This window comes from Myotis myotis, unplaced genomic scaffold (assembly GCF_014108235.1).
Source record: "Myotis myotis isolate mMyoMyo1 unplaced genomic scaffold, mMyoMyo1.p scaffold_m19_p_14, whole genome shotgun sequence".
Classification (NCBI taxonomy): Eukaryota; Metazoa; Chordata; class Mammalia; order Chiroptera; family Vespertilionidae; genus Myotis; species Myotis myotis.
In genome coordinates this window covers 12,559,740-12,581,755 of record NW_023416318.1, presented here as the reverse complement: position 1 = coordinate 12,581,755, position 22,016 = coordinate 12,559,740, and the positions used below count along the sequence as shown (strand labels likewise).

The 22,016-nt window shown below is 53.8% G+C and overlaps 1 protein-coding gene across 20 annotated transcripts in view; it reads left to right on the top strand.

Annotated features, from left to right (window-relative positions):
* DYSF (dysferlin) overlaps positions 1–22,016 on the top strand; it is a 198,668-nt gene that overhangs the window by 36,002 nt on the left and 140,650 nt on the right. For 11 of the 20 annotated variants that reach the window (XM_036334149.1, XM_036334150.1, XM_036334146.1 and 8 more), the window contains exons 4-9: positions 7,693–7,798; positions 15,884–15,998; positions 18,213–18,305; positions 18,656–18,867; positions 20,974–21,102; positions 21,554–21,616. In XM_036334149.1, coding sequence (XP_036190042.1) covers positions 7,693–7,798; positions 15,884–15,998; positions 18,213–18,305; positions 18,656–18,867; positions 20,974–21,102; positions 21,554–21,616 — 718 coding nt within the window. The remainder of the gene's footprint in view (positions 1–7,692; positions 7,799–15,883; positions 15,999–18,212; positions 18,306–18,655; positions 18,868–20,973; positions 21,103–21,553; positions 21,617–22,016) is intronic. The other 9 variants (XM_036334154.1, XM_036334167.1, XM_036334161.1 and 6 more) reach the window with 1 other exon arrangement.

Sequence of the window (22,016 nt, the reverse complement as noted above, 5' to 3'; positions counted from 1 at the left end):
CACTGAATAACTGCACAAATTAATAAATGTAACGCAAATAAACCTATTTTCCTTGTTCTCCGAAAGTGAAACATTTCCTGTTGGGCCCACCAAACAAGTCAGTCCAAGATTAATGACGTGGCAATCGGCTGCTAAAATATTCGCTGCTGGTATTAGTGGAGAGAAATGGTGCGCCTGCGTGTAAGGCGTGTCAGGGAAATGAATGCAACACGATTATAGTAATCAGTCATTATCGAACGTTGTAGTTTGTTATTAATAAGCATGTATAATAGGATATTATGAAATTTTTATTAAAACGTTTCTTACATACCGTTATTTTGGCTGGGCCGCAAAAAATATTTGTTGTGGGCCACATGGGGCCCGGGGGCCTCGAGTTTGACATGTCTGACCTAGAGCCGTGGTCGGCAAACTGCGGCTCCTTGAGTGTGGCTCTTCCACAAAATACCACGTGCGGGTGCGCACGTACAGTGCGGTTGAAACTTCGTGGCCACACTCAAAGGGCCAAAGAGCCGCATGTGGCTCGCGAGCCGCAGTTTGCGGACCACTGACCTAGAGGATGGGGTGGGCCATACCATGCAGGGCCACTAGGAAAACACCAGGGTGAGACAGGAGGCAGAGGGGTGAGGGGAGCCATGGACAGAGCCTTTGCTGTGGTTCCTTTTGAAAAGGCCACGCAAGGAGGGTAAGAGGGTTGGGGATTGGCTAGTTTGAGTAATTTCGGCAGGTTCTGGAGGGGGGTGGCTGTCTGGAGTCGTGTGGTACCTCCCTGGGGTGATCAGGGCAGGGGAATAGTGCCCTGGAGTATGGGAGCCCATAGTGGCGGGGGTGTGGGCTCTGGATTGGCTGCTTTGCACTTGCAGGTGTAGAATTTACTATCTCTAGAAATTGGCTAGCCCTGGCCCCAGACACCAAAGCATCAAAATACAGAGAATAATAGGCATGCACATGAATGCAGCTTGGAATTTGATTTTTTAAAAAAGTTGGACCTGATCAAATTTGTAGGCTGGGTTCCCTTTTCCATGGATACAGCAAATCAAGGAAGGACCCTTTTGTTTCTTTCCTGTTGTTCTCATGGGCTCCGAGGTGTCCCAGCTGCTCTGGGGTGTGGTACAAGGCCAAGCACGGCGTCTGGCTCTGCCTCTTACTGGTGTGAAATCAGGCAGGTTAAATGCCTTTCTGAGTCCCAGTTTCCTCGCTGTGTGGTGGGTTGACCAGTAACAGTACCCACGCCAACAGGGAGGGGGCGCTTTTTTTGTACTGCGGTTGGGTGAGGGGCGGGGACATGAGCTGAGGTATTCAGCTGAGGACGTTTCAGCTGCAGGGGGTCAGCAAGATATTCAGGAAGAAGTCAGTATCTGCGTGGGGGTCGTGGAGAAGCCAGTATCTGTGTCTGGCATGCTGATCTGTTAGAAATGCCAGGGGGAGTCCATTATCTCGTCACACGTCTGCATGTATCCGATTCTGGGCTCTCTCCGACCTAACAGTTGCTACTTCATAACTGTAATTTCGCTACTGTTATGAATCGTAATGTAAATATCTGATATGCAGGATATATTTTCATTGTTACAAATTGAACATAATTAAAGCATAGTGATTAATCACAAAAACAATATGTAATTATATATGTGTTTTCCGATGGTCTTACGTGACCCCTGTGAAAGGGTCGTTCGACCCCCAAAGGGGTCGCGACCCACAGGTTGAGAACCGCTGCTCTATAGGCATTGAAGAGTAACTTTCCATTCTCCCTTTTCCTGAGTCTCTGGCAACCATGAGATTAGGCTCTCTGTCCATGCTTTTTATTCCTCGAAGTATTGGTGGTATATTGTACACACACTTTGCACGTTTTTTAAAAAAAGTGTTGAAGGTTTTCCATAGAGAAGCTTATGGTGTACTTCCCATTTCCACCGCATGGACCACGCTGGATTTAAATATTTACCCCTTGTCCGCGATGGACATCTGGGTTGCCGTGCTTTCTTTTTACAATGACGTAAAATGGTCCAATGTTTTAAAATAAAATTGTTTAGATTTCTTTGTGCTTCATGAAAATAAACTTACTTGGCCACATTAATGCACTCCCCCCACCCCCCACTTCAGGCTCAGATTTGGAGGCCACCACCCTATAGCTCTTTTCCCATCTCTGACAGGGCAGTGGCCCTAGTGGATGGTGGATTTGGGAATGAATTCTTTTTCCGTGGAGGAAAAATGTGTGTCCTGTGAATATGGAAATTGCTTTGACCTCTCCCGCTCTCCTGCGTGCCAGCTCCTGTCCCCTTCTGTTTCTGGGTTGGCAGCAGCTCTTTCAGCCCCTACGCTTCTGCCCCCACATTCCAGGAGCTGCTGAACACAGTCCAGCCCAGCCCGGAGGGATGACAGGGATGGGGGCCGGGGGGAGAGGGGGGGTCTGGGGAGGCTGAGAGAGCAGTGGCATTTTTCTGTGAGTAGGTGCAGGGGGTGGGGTCAAGGCCCACAGGGGTTTCTTTACCACCAGCAGGGCCTCTGCACACACCCAGAGCTGCTAGAGGCAGCCTGTACAGGCCCCCAGGTCCCTCCCTGCCTCTGTGACCCCTACTGACCCCCCCTGCCACACTTGGCTACGGGTTGGTGCCCACTGAGAGTGGGGCATGTCTGATTTGGAAGCCTGGGCCCTAGGGTCTATTCTCAGTCAAGGGTTTGGGTCCTCCCACTCCCCAGGCCCCCGGAATAAAGCTATGGCTCCTGCATCCTCTGGGAAATGAAGGAACAGCGGCCATCAGGGCTTCCTGTGATCAAGCCCCCGACCCCTGTCACCTCCCATAGAGTCCCTCCTCGGCTCCCCCAGTGCAGTTCTGTGCTCCCCACTCAGGGCAGCCCCTTCTGAGGCTCAGGGCAGGCAGCCTGCCCGCAGCTCTTCCTTCTAGGGGCGTGGGGGCCCGTGAAGCCACCCAGCTCCTCAGGGGGACTTCCAGGGTCTACGGCAGGGGTGTCAGGTGGGGCATTTCATAGCCCAGAAAGACATTTCAGGGAGGAAATAACAAGCTGTCCTTCGTGGCCAGAGGTGCCTGGGCTGGCAGGGGTGGGGCCTGCCCTTCCTTCTGCATTTCCTGCCATTGTTCCCGCCCCTCTTCCTGGAATTCTCCTGGGGGAGGGGGGCGGCTGGGCGCCAGAAAGGGAGGCCGAGGAGGCCTGGCTCTGCTGTGTGTGCGGCTGATGACCAGGCCTGCTGCTCCCTCTGCTCCTCTGCCCGCCTGCCTCCCGCTTCCCCAGGCTGACCCCTCAGGGACTCGGGGACCCAGTTTCAGGGCAGGCCCCCTGAGAGGAATTGCCCCACTCTGCGGCCTTGGTGTTCCCATGAGGAACAGGGTCACTCTGACCACCAGTGTCACATGGATACGCAGGTCCTCTATACCCACTATCTGATCGTTTTGTTTTTTTTAAATCCTCACTTGAGTACATGCTTAGAGAGAGGGAGAGACAGTGAGAGAGATCGACAGCGAGCAAGAGAAAGAGAGAGAGACAGACAGAGACAGACACAGAGACATAGAGACTGCGTGAGAGAGAAACATCCATCAGTTGCCTTCCAAACGCTCCCTGCCGGGGATTAAACCCACAACCTGGGTATGTGCCTGACCGGCAACCGAATGGGCAATGCTTCGGTGCACGGGACAGTGCTCAACCAATCTGGTCTTTTTGATAGCGCCTGGGTCCCGAGGACAGACGTCTCCCCGTCACTGGCCCCGGGATGGAGACACTCCAGAGCCCTCAGTGAACTGTGGTACAAGTTTGCTCCACACTCCAAAGGAATGTAACACAAACCATCCCAAATCCTAGAAAATGTGACGCTACTGGCATGGTCTCTACCAGAACCCAGAATGAGTATCAGTGAACATCTGTCTTTTTAGTCCTTTCTCTAAAGAGATGTTAGAAAAATGCGTGTTGCACATACACCAGGTGTATTGCCTTGCTGGCAAGGGAACTGCAAGGTGGCCAAGAGTCTGCTGGTTCCCAGAGGGATGGAAAAGGAGGGATTTTGTTGTGCAGAAGCTTGCATAAGCAGCTAGTTTATTTATTTAGCATCGTAAAGTATACACGACAAAACGTAACCAATTTAACCAGGGTCAGCAAAGAAAGGGGTTATGAGTTTATTTGAGCCAAATTTTGAGGACATGCCCAGAAGCAAAGTCTCAAGGGATTGAGAAAATGCTCCAGGGAAAGCCCATTTTGCAGACCTTGTTATGCACCTAGAATCAAAGGAGGAAGCATAAGGAAGGTGCATGGACTCCCTTGGTGGTAGAGGCAGGAGAAAGCAGAGTTGGGAAACCTCTAGGATTGGATAGACTGAAAATTAGAGACTTACTTCTTTCACACTGGTGGGTACAGGATGAGTGACAGTGAGCATTTACAGCACATGGAGATGGAATGCGGGGAACAAGATGACCAGGAAGTGCTCTGTGGTCTAGTGATCTGGTGCCTGGGGCTGTGCCTTCCAGGGTAGGAAAAGAAAATGACTGACATTTCAAAGTTATGCTATCCTAGATGCGCAAGAACACGGGGCAGGGCTCCATTGAGGTAAAGATTAATTTCCTGGAAGGAAGCCATAGGCCTAGGACGTGATGGCCGCTGTGACGTGGGCCACAGGTTTTTACACAGCCCCCTTTTTGCTCACACCATTCAACGTGTACTGCTCAGTGCATTAAGTACATTCACACTGCTGTGCAGCCAGCACTACCGTCCTTCTCTAGAACACTCTTGTCCCTCTACACTGACCCTCTGCACTCACTAAATTTTAGCCCCTTTTCCTCCTTTCTGCTCAGCCCCAGATAACTGCTATTCTACTTCCTGTCTCTAAAACTTGCCTACTTTAGGTATCTCATGTAAGCAGAGTCATACACTTTTTACCCCTTTGTGTCTGTCTTATTTCATTTAGCATAATGTCCTCAAGGTTCATCCCCCTTTGTAGCAGATGTCAGAATTCCTCTCCTTTTTAAGTCTGAATAACGATCCATTGTATGTATCTGCCCCATGTTATTTATCCTTTGATCTGCTGATAGCCTCTTGGGTTGCTCCCACCTGTTAGCTATTGTGAATAATGCTACTATGAAGGTGGGTGGACAAATATCTCTGTGAGTCCCTGATTTTAATTCTTTGGGTAAATACCAGAAGTGGAGTTGCTGGGTTGGATTGTAGTTCTATTTTTCAGTTTTCGAGGAACCACTGTTCTGTTTTCCACAGAGGCTGCACCTTTTTCATTCCTACTCACAGTGCACAGCGTTCCAATTTCTCCACATCTTCAATAACATTTGTAGTTTCCTCCCTTCCTCCCTCCCTCCCTCCCTCCCTCCCTCCCTCCCTCCCTCCCTCCCTCCCTCCTTCCTTCCTCCCTTCCTTCCTTCTTTCCTTCCTCCCTCCCTCCCTCCCTCCCTCCCTCCCTCCCTCCCTTCCTTCTTTCCTTCCTTCCTTCCTCCCTCCCTCCTTCCCTTCCTCCCTTCCTCCCTTCCTCCCTTCCTCCCTTCCTTTCTTCCTTCCTCCACCTAATGGGTGTGACATTGTAAGCAGTGGGTTTTAAAAATCAGCTAATTAGCCCTGGCTGGGTGGTTCCATTGGTTGGAGTGTCGTCCCATATACCAAAAGGTTGTAGGTTTGATCCCTGGTTGGGGTACAGACAGAAGACAACTGATAGGTGTTTCTCTCTTACACTAATGTTTCTCTCTCTCTCTCTCTCTCTCTCTCTCTCTCTCTCTCTCTCTCTCTCTCATCAATGAAACACAGCCTCGGGTGAGGATAAAAAAAATTATCAGCTAATTAGGTCAAGATTAAAATTTCATTTCATGAGATTATAAAAACCCATATTCAAATCAGTTGTTACAGAGACCAGATGTGCTATTTATTCACGAGGAAAGAAAATGAAAAAGCAGATGAGAGGACACCGTGGCAGAGCCTTGGCTGTGCAGGAGGCGCGCAGAAGTTCCGGGCAAGCACCAGGCCACAGCCGCGGTGGACACAGGCCACTTGCTGTCCTTCTGCCACCGCGGAATGCTGTTGGCCCCTTTTGTAGCTTACGGAACGTCACCGTTTTCCCTGGCGACCTACTGATTCCTAAGAGCCCATCGTGTATGGGGTCCCCTCCCCTCAGTGAGAGATGCGGCCTCTGGTGTGTGAGGTGTGACCATCATGGGCTGCCCTCAGAGACAGGACGGTCTGTTTGTTTTCGTGTATAATCATTGCTGGCCAAGCTCTAGGAGACCTGTGCAGACGCCTGTGCAGACTGGGTCAGTGTGCTGCTGAGGCCTGGGAGCAATGCAGATGTGCTGAGGGACTGCCCCTGCTTTCAGGAGACGCCCACGTGGTGGATGGCTGAGGTCTGAGGGCCAAGACAAGCCCTTCTGTGGGGCACCCAGGCCGACAGGGGTGGAGGGCTGGCCCTCTGGGGAGGGGCAGAAAGGGGTCAGAGTTGACCTTGGGGGAAGGGAAGGTGTGCCTCTTGTGCAGGGAGAGGGGCCTGGCCCTCCAGGGATGGTGATGGGGTGACTAGGAGGAGGGGTCCTAAGTGACTCTGGTGTTCTAGGCAGATCAGCTTGTCTGTGTGGTTTGCGTAGTGGTGGTGTTATGGAATATGGAATTTATGGAATTGGCGCGGAAGGGACAGTTGGACACTCTGGGGTTCAGGAAAGAGCCTTTATTCAAAGCAGCGCTGCTGGTTCAGGGGACCCTAAGATCCAGATCCTGAACAACTTAGACAATGAGATTTTCTCCTTATATATTTCTGAGTTTCTTTGTTTCCTAACTACCAGCTTCTGTGGTGGACTACAACTCCCTCTCCCCCTTCGAGAATCAGTTAGATGGTTAGCTTAGATTGTATCTAATGTCCATCCTGCATGGCGCCAGTGACCTCCCTCTAGTTCAGCTGTCACATCCTTGGTTTAGGGCCCCTTGTAGATTGGGTATTTAGGAAAATTAGTTCTTGCAGGACCAGATAACTAAGGAAGGGGCAGTGACTAGACCAGTGGCTCTCAACCTTGGCTGCACATTAGAATCACCTGGGAATCTTTTCAAAATCCTGATTTCTGGGCCCCATCCTCCGAAAATTCTGTTCCTTTGTTATGGGGTGGGGCCACAACATTAGTAACAAAGAAACAGAATTTCCGGAGGATGAGGCCCAGAAATCAGGATTTTAAAAAGATTCCCAGGTGATTCTAATGTGCAGCCAAGGTTGAGAACCACTGGACTAGACTATAGGCCAGTGATGGCGAACCTTTTGAGCTCGGCGTGTCAGCATTTTGAAAAACCCTAACTTAACTCTGGTGCCGTGTCACATATAGAAATTTTTTGATCTTTGCAACCATAGTAAAACAAAGATTTATATTTTTGATATTTATTTTATATATTTAAATGCCATTTAACAAAGAAAAATCAACCAAAAAAATGAGTTTGCGTGTCATAGGTTCGCCATCCTGCATAAGGCTCACAAGAATGTGCCTCAGGAACATTGATTCACCTAGGTACAGAGTCCGCTGCTTGTCGCCTACATTCTTTCACAAATGGAGTTAATTATCGGCTAGCAAGAGAGTGCAGTAGAGAGCAGGTTACTGGGACAAATTCAGATTGCTAGCCCCCAAAATGTCTTATGCTCCCCATCTGTGGTGGTGGTGAGGGGTGTGGTGAGAAACAAGCCAGACACAGGCTAGTTTTCTAGATTCTACTTTTCCCTCCTCTCAGGTTCCTGGGGGAAGCCAAGATCCCACTCCGGGAGGTCCTCGCCACCCCCAGCCTGTCTGCCAGCTTCAATGCCCCGTTGCTGGACACCAAGAAGCAGTCCACGGGGGTAAGTGCTCACGGAGCCTCTGCACAGGCCAGTTTCTGGGCCGAGGCCTTGCCTTTCTGATCCCAGAGCTGTATGACTCCAGCTCCCAGCAGCCAGGTCTGGGCCTGCCCACCAGGGCTCAGGGTACCTGGGAGGGCTCTGGGCTGGAAGAGGGGGGGGGGGGCACAGGCAGCCTGGTCCCACCTGCAGGGTTAGTCATCCTTGGCTGCCCTGAGTCCCTTCCTGGGGTTGGTCTTCCCAAGCTCCCCGCATCCTTGGGTATCCCCACCCCAGTCTCCCTGGCGGCTTTTCTCACCATCCAACCTCCTTCTCCAGATCCAGAAAAGCTGAGTCATCTGGGTCACAGATCACAAGGGAAGGGAGACAGACAGACATCCCTCTCCCTGGCACCCGGACCTGTCAGAGCCCTTCCTCTCCTCCATTGTCCTCCCGCCCCTCCCCCAGCCTGCCCAGTGCTCTCCCAGTTCTCCCAGACAATTTCCAGCCCTCAACTCTCGCCTCCTGCTATTTTTAGTGAGCTAAATATACCCTGCAGGGTTCTCTCTTCCTGGTCAGTGGAATTCCTGACCTTCCCTTAGGGCCAGCCTCCCAGGATGCCCTGGGGGAATGATCGATTTGGTAAAGCTTCCTCCCTGTGGCGTCTCAGGGGGTGGGATACGGTGGGGGTTTTGGGCTGAGTTATTTCAGACAGAGTGGGGCTACCTTGCCCCATGGAGTGTGTGTATGGGTGTGAGTATAAGCGAGTGTGTGAATGTGACAGCGTGTGTGTGAGTGTATGAGTAGATGAGTGTGAGTGTCTATGGGTGTGAGTGTGTGTATATGAGTGTGAGTGTGAGTGTGTGTATATGAGTGTGAGTGTGAGTGTGTGTATGGGGAGGCTCCTGGCCGGCTTGGTGAATCAGAAGTGGCCAGTCTGAGCAGGGCTCTGAATGGCATCACTGTGAGACCTAGAGAGAGACGGTGACTGAAGTCACACAGGGAATCGATGTCCAAGTGGGGCCATGCATCAGAGGGTGCATCTCCCACACTCTCAGGGGACTTGAATAGACTCAGTTATACAGGTTACGGGCTCAGTCTTACAAGACAAGCCCCCCGCCCCCCATGCCAGTCACAAGTCCAGGTTGTGCTGACCAACTGGCTATAGATTCGAAGTTTCAGCAACCCTGTGCTTGGGTTCAGTTACTTTCCTAGAGCGCCTCACAGAACCCAGAGGCCCATTTTACTTCCTAGATTCCTGGGTTATTGTAAAAGGATGTAGCGTAGGAACAGCCAGATGAAGAGGTGCAGAGAGCAAGGTGGGGAGAGGGCCAGGAGCTTCCGTGCCTCCCAGGCCCACCACCCTCCCCCATCTCCTCGTGCGCGTTCACCAGCCCAGACGGCTTCGGTTCCTGTTCTGTGGGGTTTTTATGGTGGCTCCATTACATAGGCATGAATGATTAAATCATTGGTCATTGGTGATTAAATTCAATCTCTAGCCCCTCATTCCTCCCTGGAGGATGGGGTGGCAGGGGAAGTGGGGGGATCGTGGGGCTGAAAGTTCCAACCCTCTAATCACATGGTCTCGCTCTCCTGGTCACCTCATTCATACAACAAAAGGCACCTTTACCGCCCTCATCACTTAGGAAATTCCAAGGGTTTTGGGAGCTCTGTGCCAGAAACAGGGTGTTAAGACCAAATATGTCTTTCTTATCGTAAATCACAATATCACATCACTACGGTCCAGAAGGACTCTGGGGACATCTGAACTCCCCTCGGGGGTCCTGGAGAGGCTGTGAAGGTGTGAGCTCTAGTGGAGAAATGGGGGCAGGCATCAGCGGCTGCTGAGGGCTGTTTTGAGTCAGGGATGGGGCTCCTCCTTTGCTTTTTGTCCGGCCCCCAGTGCCTCCAACCGGGGTTTCTCACTTCCCAGTCGAGCTGCTCAAATGTGTCTGCCTCTAGCCCTGTGTGCACCCCGACACTGGTTCCTGCAGCCTCGGCATTGGCTCCACTCCGAGCTCAGGGGCGCACCCACCCCTGGGACAGAGCTTTTCACACTGGGTCCCTGTCCATAGGCCGAGCCAGGCTGGCGGCATCCCCAGAGGCCTGGCCGCTCCTCCTCTCTCTCTGGGTTCCCATGGCCTGTCTGCACGTCGGCTCACCTGCTGCCTTCTCTTCCCCGGGCTGGGATCCCTGGTTGGCTGCAGAGCTTGTCAATCCTTCACAAACCCTGTCTCCAAGAAGGGGGTGTGAGAGCCAGAGGTGATGGATGGGAGAGGAGGGCTGGGCCCCGCTTGGGTGAGCCCCCAGCTGAGCACGGCCTGGGGGAGAGGGGGCCTCCCTCCTGTGGCGAGGCCCCAGGACTGTCTTCTAGTTCCTGTGACAGCACAAAGTCACGGGGCAGCCCCAGGCAGGTCCCAAGACCCTCTGCGCTGGGGCTTCCCGGGTACCCAGGACGGGGCCGCACTGCAGTGGGAGGCACAGGAAACGGGGGATGTGGCAGAAGGGACAGAGCCCTGCCAGAAGCCGTAGCTTCTCACTGGCCTTTTATCGAAGCCGATTTCTGGGCCGAGCCCAATGGGCCGAGCATGCCAGGCTCCCCTCCCCGAGTGGCTGCCTCAGAGGGCCGAGGGGGCCCGCTGGTGGAGTGACAGGAGTGAACACAGGGCCTGTGGGACCCGTAGAAAACCCTGGAAGGGCTGAGAGGGGGCGGGGGCTGCCGTCCATCTGCCTGTCACTCCGTGTCCTCTTCGAAGTCCCTTCAGATTGGCACACTGGGCTGCGGGCCATGGGAGGATGCCAAATCTGTCTCAGACAGATTCCAGACTGAAGAGGAAAACGCTACCCCTGTCCTGGGGGAGCCTCCAGCACGGGGGTGTGGACACACAGAGGAAAGAAGTCACGTGCTCACAGATGGAGAGGGAGAGAGAGAGAGAGAGAGAGAGAGAGAGAGAGAGAGAGAGAGAGAGAGACTTGCTCATGACGGTCTGGCGACACCACGAACACTGCCGACATCGCCTCAGCCTTGACAGCCAGAGTCAGAGCAGAAAAAGAAGCCCATCGGTGCCGAGTGCACCTGGAACCTGGTGGTGTGGTGGGTCGGGAGCCAGGAGGAAGCGTGTTGGAGGCAGGGACCTGGGGTGGAGCTGAGCAGGGCGGGAGTGAAGGACCCCAGAGCCCGGCTGCGTGACTGTAAGGGGATCTGATGAGTTGTCCCCTGTCTTTGCCTTTGGTTTCTTGGGCCTTCCTAGCCTGGGGGCCAGACAGGACCCTCAGAATTCCGTGATATTGTTGACCATGACCCCAAGATGGCAGGCATGGGCGACTCAGGTTCCTGCCCCCAGATGGTCGACACATGACGGACTGCTAGGATGTCTGCGTGGTGGTGCTGGGGTTGGAGAGGATTGGGGCTGTCATGTGGGGGGACTTAAAGAGGGTCCTACTGGGGGCTGTAGGCCAAGGTCATGTGGTCTGGGAAAGCATGGAGCTCACACTTCCCACAGGAAGAAAGTCTCAGCGCTGGTTATGTCTGGAGTTGGGGAGAGGGGATGAAGTATGATGTCCCGGTTGGGATGGGATGTCCTGACTGGGGGTGGGATCCACAGACATGCCCCCTTTCCTTTAGATCCTCAGCAGAGCTAGAGGCTTCCAGTATTAGCCACCTCTGGTTTTGAAGCAGTGGCCCCTGGACTCTACCCCCTGGTGGCGAGATGTGTTTTAGATCCTGGTTCTAGGTCCTTGGAAGCTGCCAGGGCTGTTCCCGTGGTTCTGTGACGGGCCTATAAAGGATGGAGCTGGTTCTGGGCTGTACGTCTCTCTCAGGCGCCTGGAGCCAGCTCTTCAGGAGGTCGGTGTGGTTATGAGTGTGGAGGAAACCGGGTCCTTAGGAAACCCCAGGGAGGGCTGCCGAGGTGGCCTTGGGATTCTGGGGTGGCGGTCCTCCCTGCTTCTCCAGAGGGCTGCCCCGGAGCCCGTGTGCTGACATCCAGGCCGTGGGGTTACACTCCTGCAGCTCCAACTCCGCACAGAGATGCAAATGCCTCCGGGTGGTGTGGGAGGGGGTGGGTGGGCAGGCTGAGCCCTGAGAAATAGGAAAGGGTGTTCTTCAAGGGGAGCTGGTCCCAGGGTCAGGGGACCTCAGTCACCAAGTGTTAGAAGAACCTGGGGCTGAGGGACGGCCAGGCTGTGCCCTCTTTACGTTTTTGCTTCATTTTCTTCACCGGGGTCCACTCAGACCACGAAACTCTGCAACCTGCACTCCCTCCTGCTCCCCTGACCCACTTGCCCTGGCTCACCCTTTCTTTTCTTCCTCACGTGCTGTATAATTTATATATTTATTTTGTTTATCATTTATTGTCTGTCTCCTCTGCTAGATGTCAGCTCCATGGGGGCAGGGCCTTTGCTTTGTTCCTGGAAGTATCCCAGGATCCCAGTGCCTGGCCCCGTGCAGGTGCTGGGTGTGTATTTGTGGGGGGAACGAATGAATGAAAATAGGCCGGACCAGCTACTTCAGGTGGGGTCCCACTTCCCCTCTTTCGGAAGCAGGACCCACTCAGGCTGAGCCATGCAGACACGCCACGCAGGCCAGCCCCGTGGGCATGTGGTTGAATTCTCTGCTGTCACCATCTTAAAATTCTCGGTAAATTTGTAACAAGGGGCCTGAAATTCTGTTTTGCACTAGGCCTGCAAACTCCGCGGCTGGTCTTGAGGTCACATGACTCCTGGAGAGGAGGAGTCAGCATGGGGGGCGGGGGTGGGGGGGTGGGGGGGGCTGCTCTGTGTCTCTGCTGAGTGTCATTCCTGTGGTTGGAGCAGAAGCAGATTTCTAAGGGTTTCTTAACCTTTTACTTAAAAGTTAAGGTTCAGAGAGGAGCTGCAAGAGTAGGATAAAGAAGATTTTTGTCCTGAACCATTTGTGACTAAGTTGCCAATTTTCCTGAATTTAGTGTGTATTTTCTCTGATTAAGGACTTTCTCCTACTGAACCATAACTCAACCGTCAATACTGATAAAATGGTCATTGAGATAGCACTGCATCTAATGCAGTGGTCCACCTCCAAGTTTCTTTTGTAACCCTCACCCAAGGATATGGTGAGAGAGAGAGAGAGAGAGAGAGAGAGAGAGAGAGAGAGAGAGAGATCAGTTTGCCCTTCATAAGTACCCCAATTGGGGACTGAACCTGCAAACATGCCTGGCAACCTTTTGGTGTACAGGACAATGCTCCAGCCACCTGAGCCACTCTGGCCGGGCTCACCAACCTTTTCAACAGTGTCCTTTAGAGCAAAAAGATCCAATTAAGGATCATGTTGTGTTAATTGTTTTGACTCTTTAGTCTCCTTCCCTCTGGGAGAATTCCTCAGTCTTTCTTTGACTTTTACAACTTGAAACCTTGACATTTTTGGAAATACAGGCTTGTAATTGTCCCTCAGTTTGATGTTTCCCCACAATTAGATGTAGGTTGTGCATCTTTGGCAGGAAAATCACACAGTGATGCTGGGCTGCCCTATTGTATCCAGGGGGGATATGACTCTGATTTATTTCATTACTGTGCTATTAAGCTTGTTTTTTTTTTTTTTTTTTTTTTTTTTTTTGTTAAAGTAGCATTTGCTGAATTTCTCCACTAACCCCAAATCCATTGCCCTAAGAAGTAAGAATTTGAGGGGGAGGTACTTTGTGCCTCATTCAACTTTCACCCATCAATTTAAAAAATATTTTTATTGATTTCAGACAGGAAGGGAGGGGGAGAGAGAGATAGAAATATTAATGATGAGAATCACTGATGGGCTGCCTCCTGGATGCCCCTTACTGGGGATCGAGCCAGCAACTTAGGCATGTGCCCTGACCAGAATTTAATGGAACCGTGACCTCCTGGTTCATAGGTCGACGCTCAACCACTGATTACACTGACAGGGCTACCCATTAGTTTTAACAACCACTGTTGCTTCTTGGTTGGGTTTATTATTATTTTTTAATTTATTTTAGGGAGAGAGGAAGGGGCAGAGGAAGAGAGAAAGAGAGAGAGAAATATGAGAGAGAAACATGGATTGGTTATCTCCCCCACTTGCCCCAACTGGGGATTGAACCTGAAATCTGGGTATATACTCTGACTGGGATTTGAACCCTTGACCCTTTGGTGAATGGATGATGCTTCAGCCAACTGAGCCATACAGGCCAGGGTTAATGGTTGTGTTGATGATTGTTAAATGGTGGTATTTTAGATTAGTTATTTTTGTGTGTGTGTGAATCAGTTGGCATTTCACTGTAAGAAAAAAGCTTCCTTCCTGTTTGATTTACTTATTTATTTCCATTTGGAATCAGGTATTTTTCTTTTAGTCAATGGTTTAATGTAATTATCTTTTATTTTCATGTTTAAATTGTCCCAGATTTGGCCAGTGGCAGCCACTGACTCATTGTCCTTTTGACATGTTTCTATCATTTTTTGATTATTTCCTTGGTTTCTGGCATAAAATGTTTCCGGGTTGTCTTCTACCAATCCTGGCCTAACCCTGCAATTAGTTATTTCCCCAAAGAGCACAAATAATTGCCTTTTGATGAAGTGGAGAAACATAGAGATGTCCAGATCCACCCCAACCTGATTGGAGTCTCCAGGAGTCAGGCTGGGCACAGGAGGGCCTGGGTATTTGCCCCCCGCCCCCCCCCCCCCCTTTTTTTTCCTCCTTTGGGTTGCAGGAGCCTGGGATGCCAGTGCGAGGCACTCTGGCTGCGCGCGTGGCGACACCTGGTGGTGGTGTAGGAACCTGCAGCGGCGGTTAGGCAAGGCCTAGGACCCAGATATTTAAAGGGTCTCATTGCCTTCCCAGGCCTCCTGCAGAGTCTCCTGGGATGTGGAGCGGCTCGGCAGGCCTCCTTCTGAGGGTTCTGAGCCCCGCCCCCCCCCCCCCCCCCATCCCTGCCTTTCCTTAGCCTGGCTGCCCCTGCTCAGGCCTCAATCTGAGGGTTCAAGCCCCAGAGCTGGATGACATCCAGGGCCTGGAGCATCTTCTGTCTCAGAATCAGATTTTGCTCCAGGACCTTCTGGAAACCTCTACGATTACTCAGCTGAGAGAGAGACCTAGTGAATCACACCAGAGCTGCTCAGACGGTATTATGCATCATTAACAATGACATTTATAAAGAGTTTGTTAAAACCTGGGGGCGTGCTTACTGTCTAACATGAAGTAAAAGAAAAGCATTTTATGTATAACAGAGCTGTACACTGTTTAAAAGCCATTAGAGATAATGATATCGAGATGCAATTATAGCAGTTTGTTTCCTTTTGCCTTTGTTCAATAGAGCACTTATTACTTTGATTGATAAAAAGGCTACCCCAGGAGGCCTGCTGGCCCTGGGGTTCCAGGGAAGGCCTGGCCAGGCCCCCACTGGCCTAGGAGCTGCAAGGCTGGAGAGCTTGCTGTGACTGCACCGTTTCTTCAGCTTCAGGGGCCCTCTGAGCAGTGCACCACTCATGGTGGGGTCAGTGGGTGGGGACACAGGCAGCCTCCCCCGTCCATTCCAGTGATGTGACCAGTCCCTTTCCTCTTGGGTGGCCAACGCTGGAGCCGCGGGAGGCGAGGTGGGGACAGAAGTGCCTTTGGGAGTGAAGAGGGCTCAGAAGGCCTGTCTCGGAGCTGGGGCCGAGCAGAACAGGCTGAGCTGTCTGTGGAGACAATCCCCTTGTCTCCTCGGCCCTCGGCTGAGCAGAGAGGTCAGGTCTTGGCTGAGAGTTGAAAAATTCTTAGGAGAGGCTGGGTTGCTGATTCATTTATAGAAGCTTATGATGTGCTCTGTCCTCTCATCTAATCCTCATTGGACCCCCGGGGGCAGGTGCTATTGCTATTACCACCCCCTTTTTATAGAGGAAGAAAGTGAGGCACAGAGAGGCTACAGACCTTGCCGAAGGTTGCACAGCTCCTGAGTGGCGGAACCGGACTTCAGATTCTGGGCCCTTATGCCGAGGGCCCCCTCAGAGTGGCTCTGTCACAGCCTCCTGCAAACCTGACCCTCCTCAGAGCCGTCTTCCTCTGCGAGGGATGAAAGGAACAGGAAAGATGGTGGAGGGCGGTGGCTGAGGCCAGTGCACCCACCTGCTCCCCTCCCCCCTCTCTTTCAGGCCTCACTGGTCCTGCAGGTGTCCTACACGCCGCTCCCCGGAGCTGTGCCCCTCTTCCCACCTACCACTCCTCTGGACCCCTCCCCGACTCTGCCTGACCAGGATATGATGGCTGGTGAGGAGCCCCCTCACCTTGGGAGGCCCAGGGAAGAGGCCCAGCCAGGCTCCCCGAACATGGGGGCAGGGGCGGGGCCACAGTGAGGCTGCAGCAGCCTGTGCGGCCTTGGGGGGCGGGGGAGGACACGGGGAGAGGGGGGATCCTGAGAACTGGCTCTGCCACTCGGGAGAAAGGCGGGAGGCATGCTCCCCAGGTGCCACTCGGATTAGTGGGAGGATGTGCCCCCCCCCCCCCCCCCCCCCCCGCAGCTCCACTCGGCTCCGTTGAGGGAGCTGTGCCTGGGCGGGTGCTCACACTGTGCGCCCTGCATGGGTGGGTGCTGTCCTGTAGAGGACATGCCTGTGGGACGCGGCCTTTTCCCAGGTGATGCCGGAGGCCCCACCCACTCCCCAGAGCCCAGTGCCTCCCTGCCCGGGACCTAGCAGGCTTTTGGTGATGACATGGGACAAAAGGGCTGGGATTTCCTTGAAGAGCTCTGGGTTGAAGTCAGGGGACATGAGTTACAGTCTCACCTTTGACACCCAGTAGCTGTGTGACGTTGGGCTGGCCACGCCCCCTCTCTGGGCCTGTAGTTCATCATTTGTGAAAAGAGCAGACACGGAGTCCCACGGTTGCTTCCGCTCGCTCCACTTGCCTCTGCTGGGCTTGTCAAGGGAGGACCCAGCCCAGGGCGGCTGGCTGACAGTCAGGGGCCTGGGTGGCCGGGCCTGCTGGGTGGGCAGGAAGCTACACAGGTGGGCCAAATGGGGACTCGCCCACGGAAAAGAGTCTACAGCTTCTCTCCTGGTAAAGAGACCTGGAGGCAGACGCAGCACAACCTGAGCAGCCCCTGTCTCCGTGTGGAGCCCTTGTCCCCGTGTGGAGCCCTTGTCCCCGTGTGGAGCCCCTGTCCCCGTGTGGAGCCCTTGTCCCCGTGTGGAGCCCCTGTCCCCGGGTGGAGCCCTTGTCCCCGGGTGGAGCCCCTGTCCCCGTGTGGAGCCCCTGTCCCCGTGTGGAGCCCCTGTTCCCGTGTGGAGCCCTTGTCCCCGTGTGGAGCCCCTGTCCCCGTGTGGAGCCCCTGTCCCCGTGTGGAGCCCCTGTCCCCGTGTGGAGCCCCTGTCCCCGTGTGGAGCCCTTGCCCCGTGTGGAGCCCCTGTCCCCGTGTGGAGCCCTTGCCCCGTGTAGAGCCCCTGTCCCCGTGTGGAGCCCTTGCCCCGTGTGGAGCCCCTGTCCCCGTGTGGAGCCCCTGTCCCTGTGTGGAGCCCCTGTCCCCGTGTGGAGCCCCTGTCCCCGTGTGGAGCCCTTGTCCCCGTGTAGAGCCCCTGTCCCCGTGTGGAGCCCTTGTCCCCGTGTGGAGCCCCTGTCCCCGTGTGGAGCCCTTGTCCCCGTGTGGAGCCCTTGTCCCCGTGTAGAGCCCCTGTCCCCGTGTGGAGCCCTTGCCCCGTGTGGAGCCCCTGTCCCCGTGTGGAGCCCTTGTCCCTGTGTGGAGCCCCTGTCCCCGTGTGGAGCCCTTGTCCCCGTGTGGAGCCCCTGTCCCCGTGTGGAGCCCTTGCCCCGTGTGGAGCCCCTGTCCCCGTGTGGAGCCCTTGTCCCCGTGTGGAGCCCCTGTCCCCGTGTGGAGCCCTTGTCCCCGTGTGGAGTCCCTTGTCCCTGTGTGGAGCCCTTGTCCCCGTGTGGAGCCCCTGTCCCTGTGTGGAGCCCCTGTCCCCGTGTGGAGCCCCTGTCCCCGTGTGGAGCCCTTGTCCCTGTGTGGAGCCCCTGTCCCCGGGTGGAGCCCTGTCTCCGGGTGCCCCAGGCCAGTCCGGGAGCCCAGCCCTGTGTGGGCTCTTGGAGAGGGGGCGGCGCAGGCCCGTCTCACTGAGGCCTGCCTGTCTGAGCTTGGCGATGGGAGGTCACTCTGGCTGGGGTACAGGTGGAGGGAGGAAGGAGAGGTGCTCCTGGGGACAGCGGGTGGGAGCCTGCAGGGCCCTGAATGTTCTGGGGCAACTTCTGAGGTGGCTCTGACAGAGGTAGGTTCACACTGGGCAGGGGAGGCTCCCAGAGGTGCCCAGGTCCTGGTCCCGCCTGGAAGGTGGTGAGAGGGACAGTCCCCCCCCGATGTGGCATCTGCTCCTGAGCTTCATGTGGGGCTGGGGTTTCAGGGAGAGCAGGATTGGGGGGAGAGGGGAGCTGGCTGGCTTCCCTTACCCACTCCCTCCTCCCCTCCCGGGGCTGTGCCCGCCCACGTGCCAGGTGGGGGACAGAGCCGGGCAGAGACGTGGTCCCTGCTCAGTGACAGCACTGTGGACACAAGATACTCGGGGAAGAAGTGGCTGGCCCCCACGGGTGAGACACAGCCAGGGCTGTCCTGACCCACCCGTTACCCGTAACCATCTCACAGCTGCCGTCGTCAGCTCACGGGAGTGGGCCGCGGTGGCCAGGGGTTCACCCTGCAGGATGGGTGGGGGGCCATTCTCTCTCCTTCCTGTTGACTAACTGGACTGACCGCCCCCACGTGTAGCTGCTGGACGCATCTCTTCTCCTTCCTCATCCATCCTGGCTCATCGATGGGGGAAGGAGAGGGGTTGGGGTGGTGGTGAGTATTGGTGCCATGCCCTGTGGACCCCCCTTTACCTGGCTGGGTCCCCAGGGCAGGGCCAGAGGGACCAGGACTCACTAGCACCCTCTCCTCCCAGACACAGGAGGAGAGGAGGACACCGAGGACCAGGGCCTCACGGGAGATGAGGCAGAGCCCTTCCTGGACCAGACCGGCCCCCCAGACCCGGGGGCTCCTTCCACGCCCAAGAAGCCAGCTTCCCACCCTCCCCCGTACCACCCGGGGAATAAAAGGAAGAGAGGTGCCCCCGCGCCCAGGAAGGTGCTGTCAGACAAGCCGCAGGACTTCCAGGTAAGGGCCGTCTGCGGCCACAGTCTCCCCTTTGGTGGGCCCACGGCTGTAGTGCTGATGCCTGCTTGTCTGTCCCAACTCAGGGGAGACCCTAGCAGTGCTCCTGGGGGAAGCCTGGTTTTCCGGGGCCGGGGAAGGTGTGGAACGGGCAGTCACATCATAGGGCCTCAGAATAAGCCTCTGCCCAGCCCTGGTTTTGCTTTTAAAAAGGGGGTGGGGAGTACACTGCAGAGATTCAGCATATCTGTTTGCCAACCAGAGTTTACCTGGCTCGCTAGCTCCTGCTGCGCCAGGTGTGGTCCTTGGGCATGCAGGGCGAGCATCAGCTGAGAAGCTGCCTGGCTATGTTTCCTCTCCCGATATCCACGCCCTTCCTTCGTGCCATGATTTTTCTGAAAGTCTGTGAAATGTGAATTTGTTTAACCTCTTCAGATAATGACACTATTAACCCTTCCATGTGTTTTTATCCAAAAATCCATTCCATTTTATTTGCCTTTTAATTTTGGTCCCTTGTTTATCTGTTTGCTTTTCTACAAAATGTTCCATTTTGATAGAGTTGCACTTAGTGATATTTAACGCTTCAGAACTACTTTTAAAATTAAAAATAGGAAACAGCCCGGCCGGCCTGGCTCCGTGGTTGGGCGACAACCTATGAACTAACAGCCGTGGGCAAACTACGGCCCGCGGGCCAGATCTGGCCCGTTTGAAATGAATAAAACTAAAAAAAAAAAGACCATACTCTTTTATGTAATGATGTTTACTTTGAATTTATATTAGTTCACACAAACACTCCATCCATGCTTTTGTTCCGGCCCTCCGGTCCAGTTTAAGAACCCATTGTGGGCCTCGAGTCAAAAAGTTTGCCCACCCCTGAACTAGGAGGTCATGGTTCGATTCCCGGTCAGGGCACATACCTGGGTTTCGGGCTTGAACCCCAGTGGGTGACGTGCAGGAGGCAGCTGATCAATGATTCTCTCTTATCACTGATGTTTCTATCTCTCCTTCTCCCTTCCTCTTTGAAATCAATAAAAATAATATTAAAAAAATAGGAAACAAATTTTTAGTAAGTGCAACAAATTGTAAAATATATTTTAGTTTAAAATCATGGTAATTTAGGCAAACGTGCCAGCTATCAGCCTATGTTTGCCTGAAAGACAAAATTCTAAAGTATTTTTATTATTCCCAAGACATGTTCTTATTGCCTTTTTTTCCTCCTTAGAAGGTTAATATTTATATTGTAGAAAATTTGGAAAAGACAGAAAAAAGAAGAGAATAAAAACCACTCATCTACCTTTCCATTGTTATTCATAATATATTCTTCTACAGAATGCTAGTTTAAAAAAATTCATCAATCAATAGGTAACTACTGATTAGGAATTAGAACCAGTATGCATTATTTTTCCCATGAAAATTGTTTTAATATTTTAAAATTTCGTACTTTTGAAACCTTGGTTTACTTATAGTCAGTGGAGGAAACTCTTAGTTTATTTCTCAGAATGTGAACAGCGTTGCATCTTATACAGAGCAGAGACGGGGAGCCTTACTATCTGAGTTCAGGCTCTGAGGGAATTGTCATTGCAGGATGTTCAAGCCACTTAAAAGCAGCAGCGTCAAAGGCCCGAGGCGCCAGTGGCTGCAGGAACCTGGGGAGGGATGCCTGGCCCGGTGCCAGGAATTAATGCCGTAGCTTACCTGGGTGCCTGGCAGCTCTGTGTGGAAACGTGGGGTGTATAGGAGCAAGGGACCTGGGTGGGGCCTGTTCTCACAAGGCTTTCCCAAGTCTTTAAAAAAAATACATGTTTTTGTTAATTTCAGAGAGGAAGAGAGAGGGAGAGAGAGATAGAAACATCAATGATGAGAGAGGATCATTGATCAGCTGCCTGGGGATTGAGCCTGCAACCCAGGGATTGAACTGTGACCTCCTGGTTCATAGGCTGATGCTCAACCACTGAGCCACGCCTGCCGGGTTTCTCCCGAGACCTGCAGTGAGGATGGTCCCCGAGATTTCTGATTTTTTTGCGGGGCGGGGGGGGGGGGAGGAGTGGTATGTGTGTGTTTCTGACCACTTCTGCTTTCCTCCTGCTCACGCCCCCTCTTGGCTTTCAGATCAGGGTCCAGGTGATCGAGGGGCGCCAGCTGCCAGGGGTGAACATCAAGCCCGTGGTCAAGGTCACTGCCGCTGGGCAGACCAGGCGGACGCGGATCCACAAGGGAAACAGCCCACTCTTCAATGAGGTGGGAGGCAATGGGGCTAGGGCTGGGGCCCTGGTGGGCCTCTGATAGGGAGCACACAGCAGATGCCCGGCAAGCCCCTCAGCGTTTACATAGGCGCTGACTTTGGGTGGAGAGATGTGCCACCCAAAGGTGTGAACAGGCTGTTGGAGGAACTGGAGAGATGGTTTTAGCTCGTGTTCGTGCCTTGGGCTCCCACAGCTCCACATCCCTGTCATCCTGTAGGGCCAGCCACTCACCCGGTCCCTGAGATGACGACCTCTGTGGAGTCAGGGAAGGGTCGTCCCAGAATCTGTCAGGTCCCAGAGCTCAGTGCGGGCTGAGCTCATTCCACGATTTCCGATTTCCGTGGGACCAGCCCGAGTGCTGTGGTGGGTGGTTGACTCTCTCCCGGGCCTGGGGGCCTGGGCATCGGCAGACACTCACTCGTCTCCCTTCTGCCCTGAACCAACAGACTCTGTTCTTCAACGTGTTTGACTCTCCAGCCGAGCTGTTCGATGAGCCCATCTTCATCACGGTACGTGTGGTGACCAGAGGTCCTCTGTGGGCTGTGTACACGCACATGCCCGTCACACATGCACGTGTGACAGAGAAGCCGTGAAGCCCAGGGCATGAGTGCTGTGCAGAGGCTCACCTCAAGGCTGCTGGTCACGGAAATGCCTCCAGCAGTTGAGATGGAGGCAGCAGCTGAGAGGGAGAGCCCGCTGCTCAGCACCCCCAGGTGTCTCGGGCCAGGGTCCTGAAATCATTCTTGTAGCGGGAACATTGATTTTCATCTTATACTAGAGGCACAGGTAGAGTCCTTAGGCCTGGCTGGCGATCAGGGCTAATCTGTGGGGTGACCGGTGGGGCGATCAGGGGGCCCCCACTGGCACCTGCCTTGGCCTGCCTGATGCCGCCTACTTGCCGGCAAATTG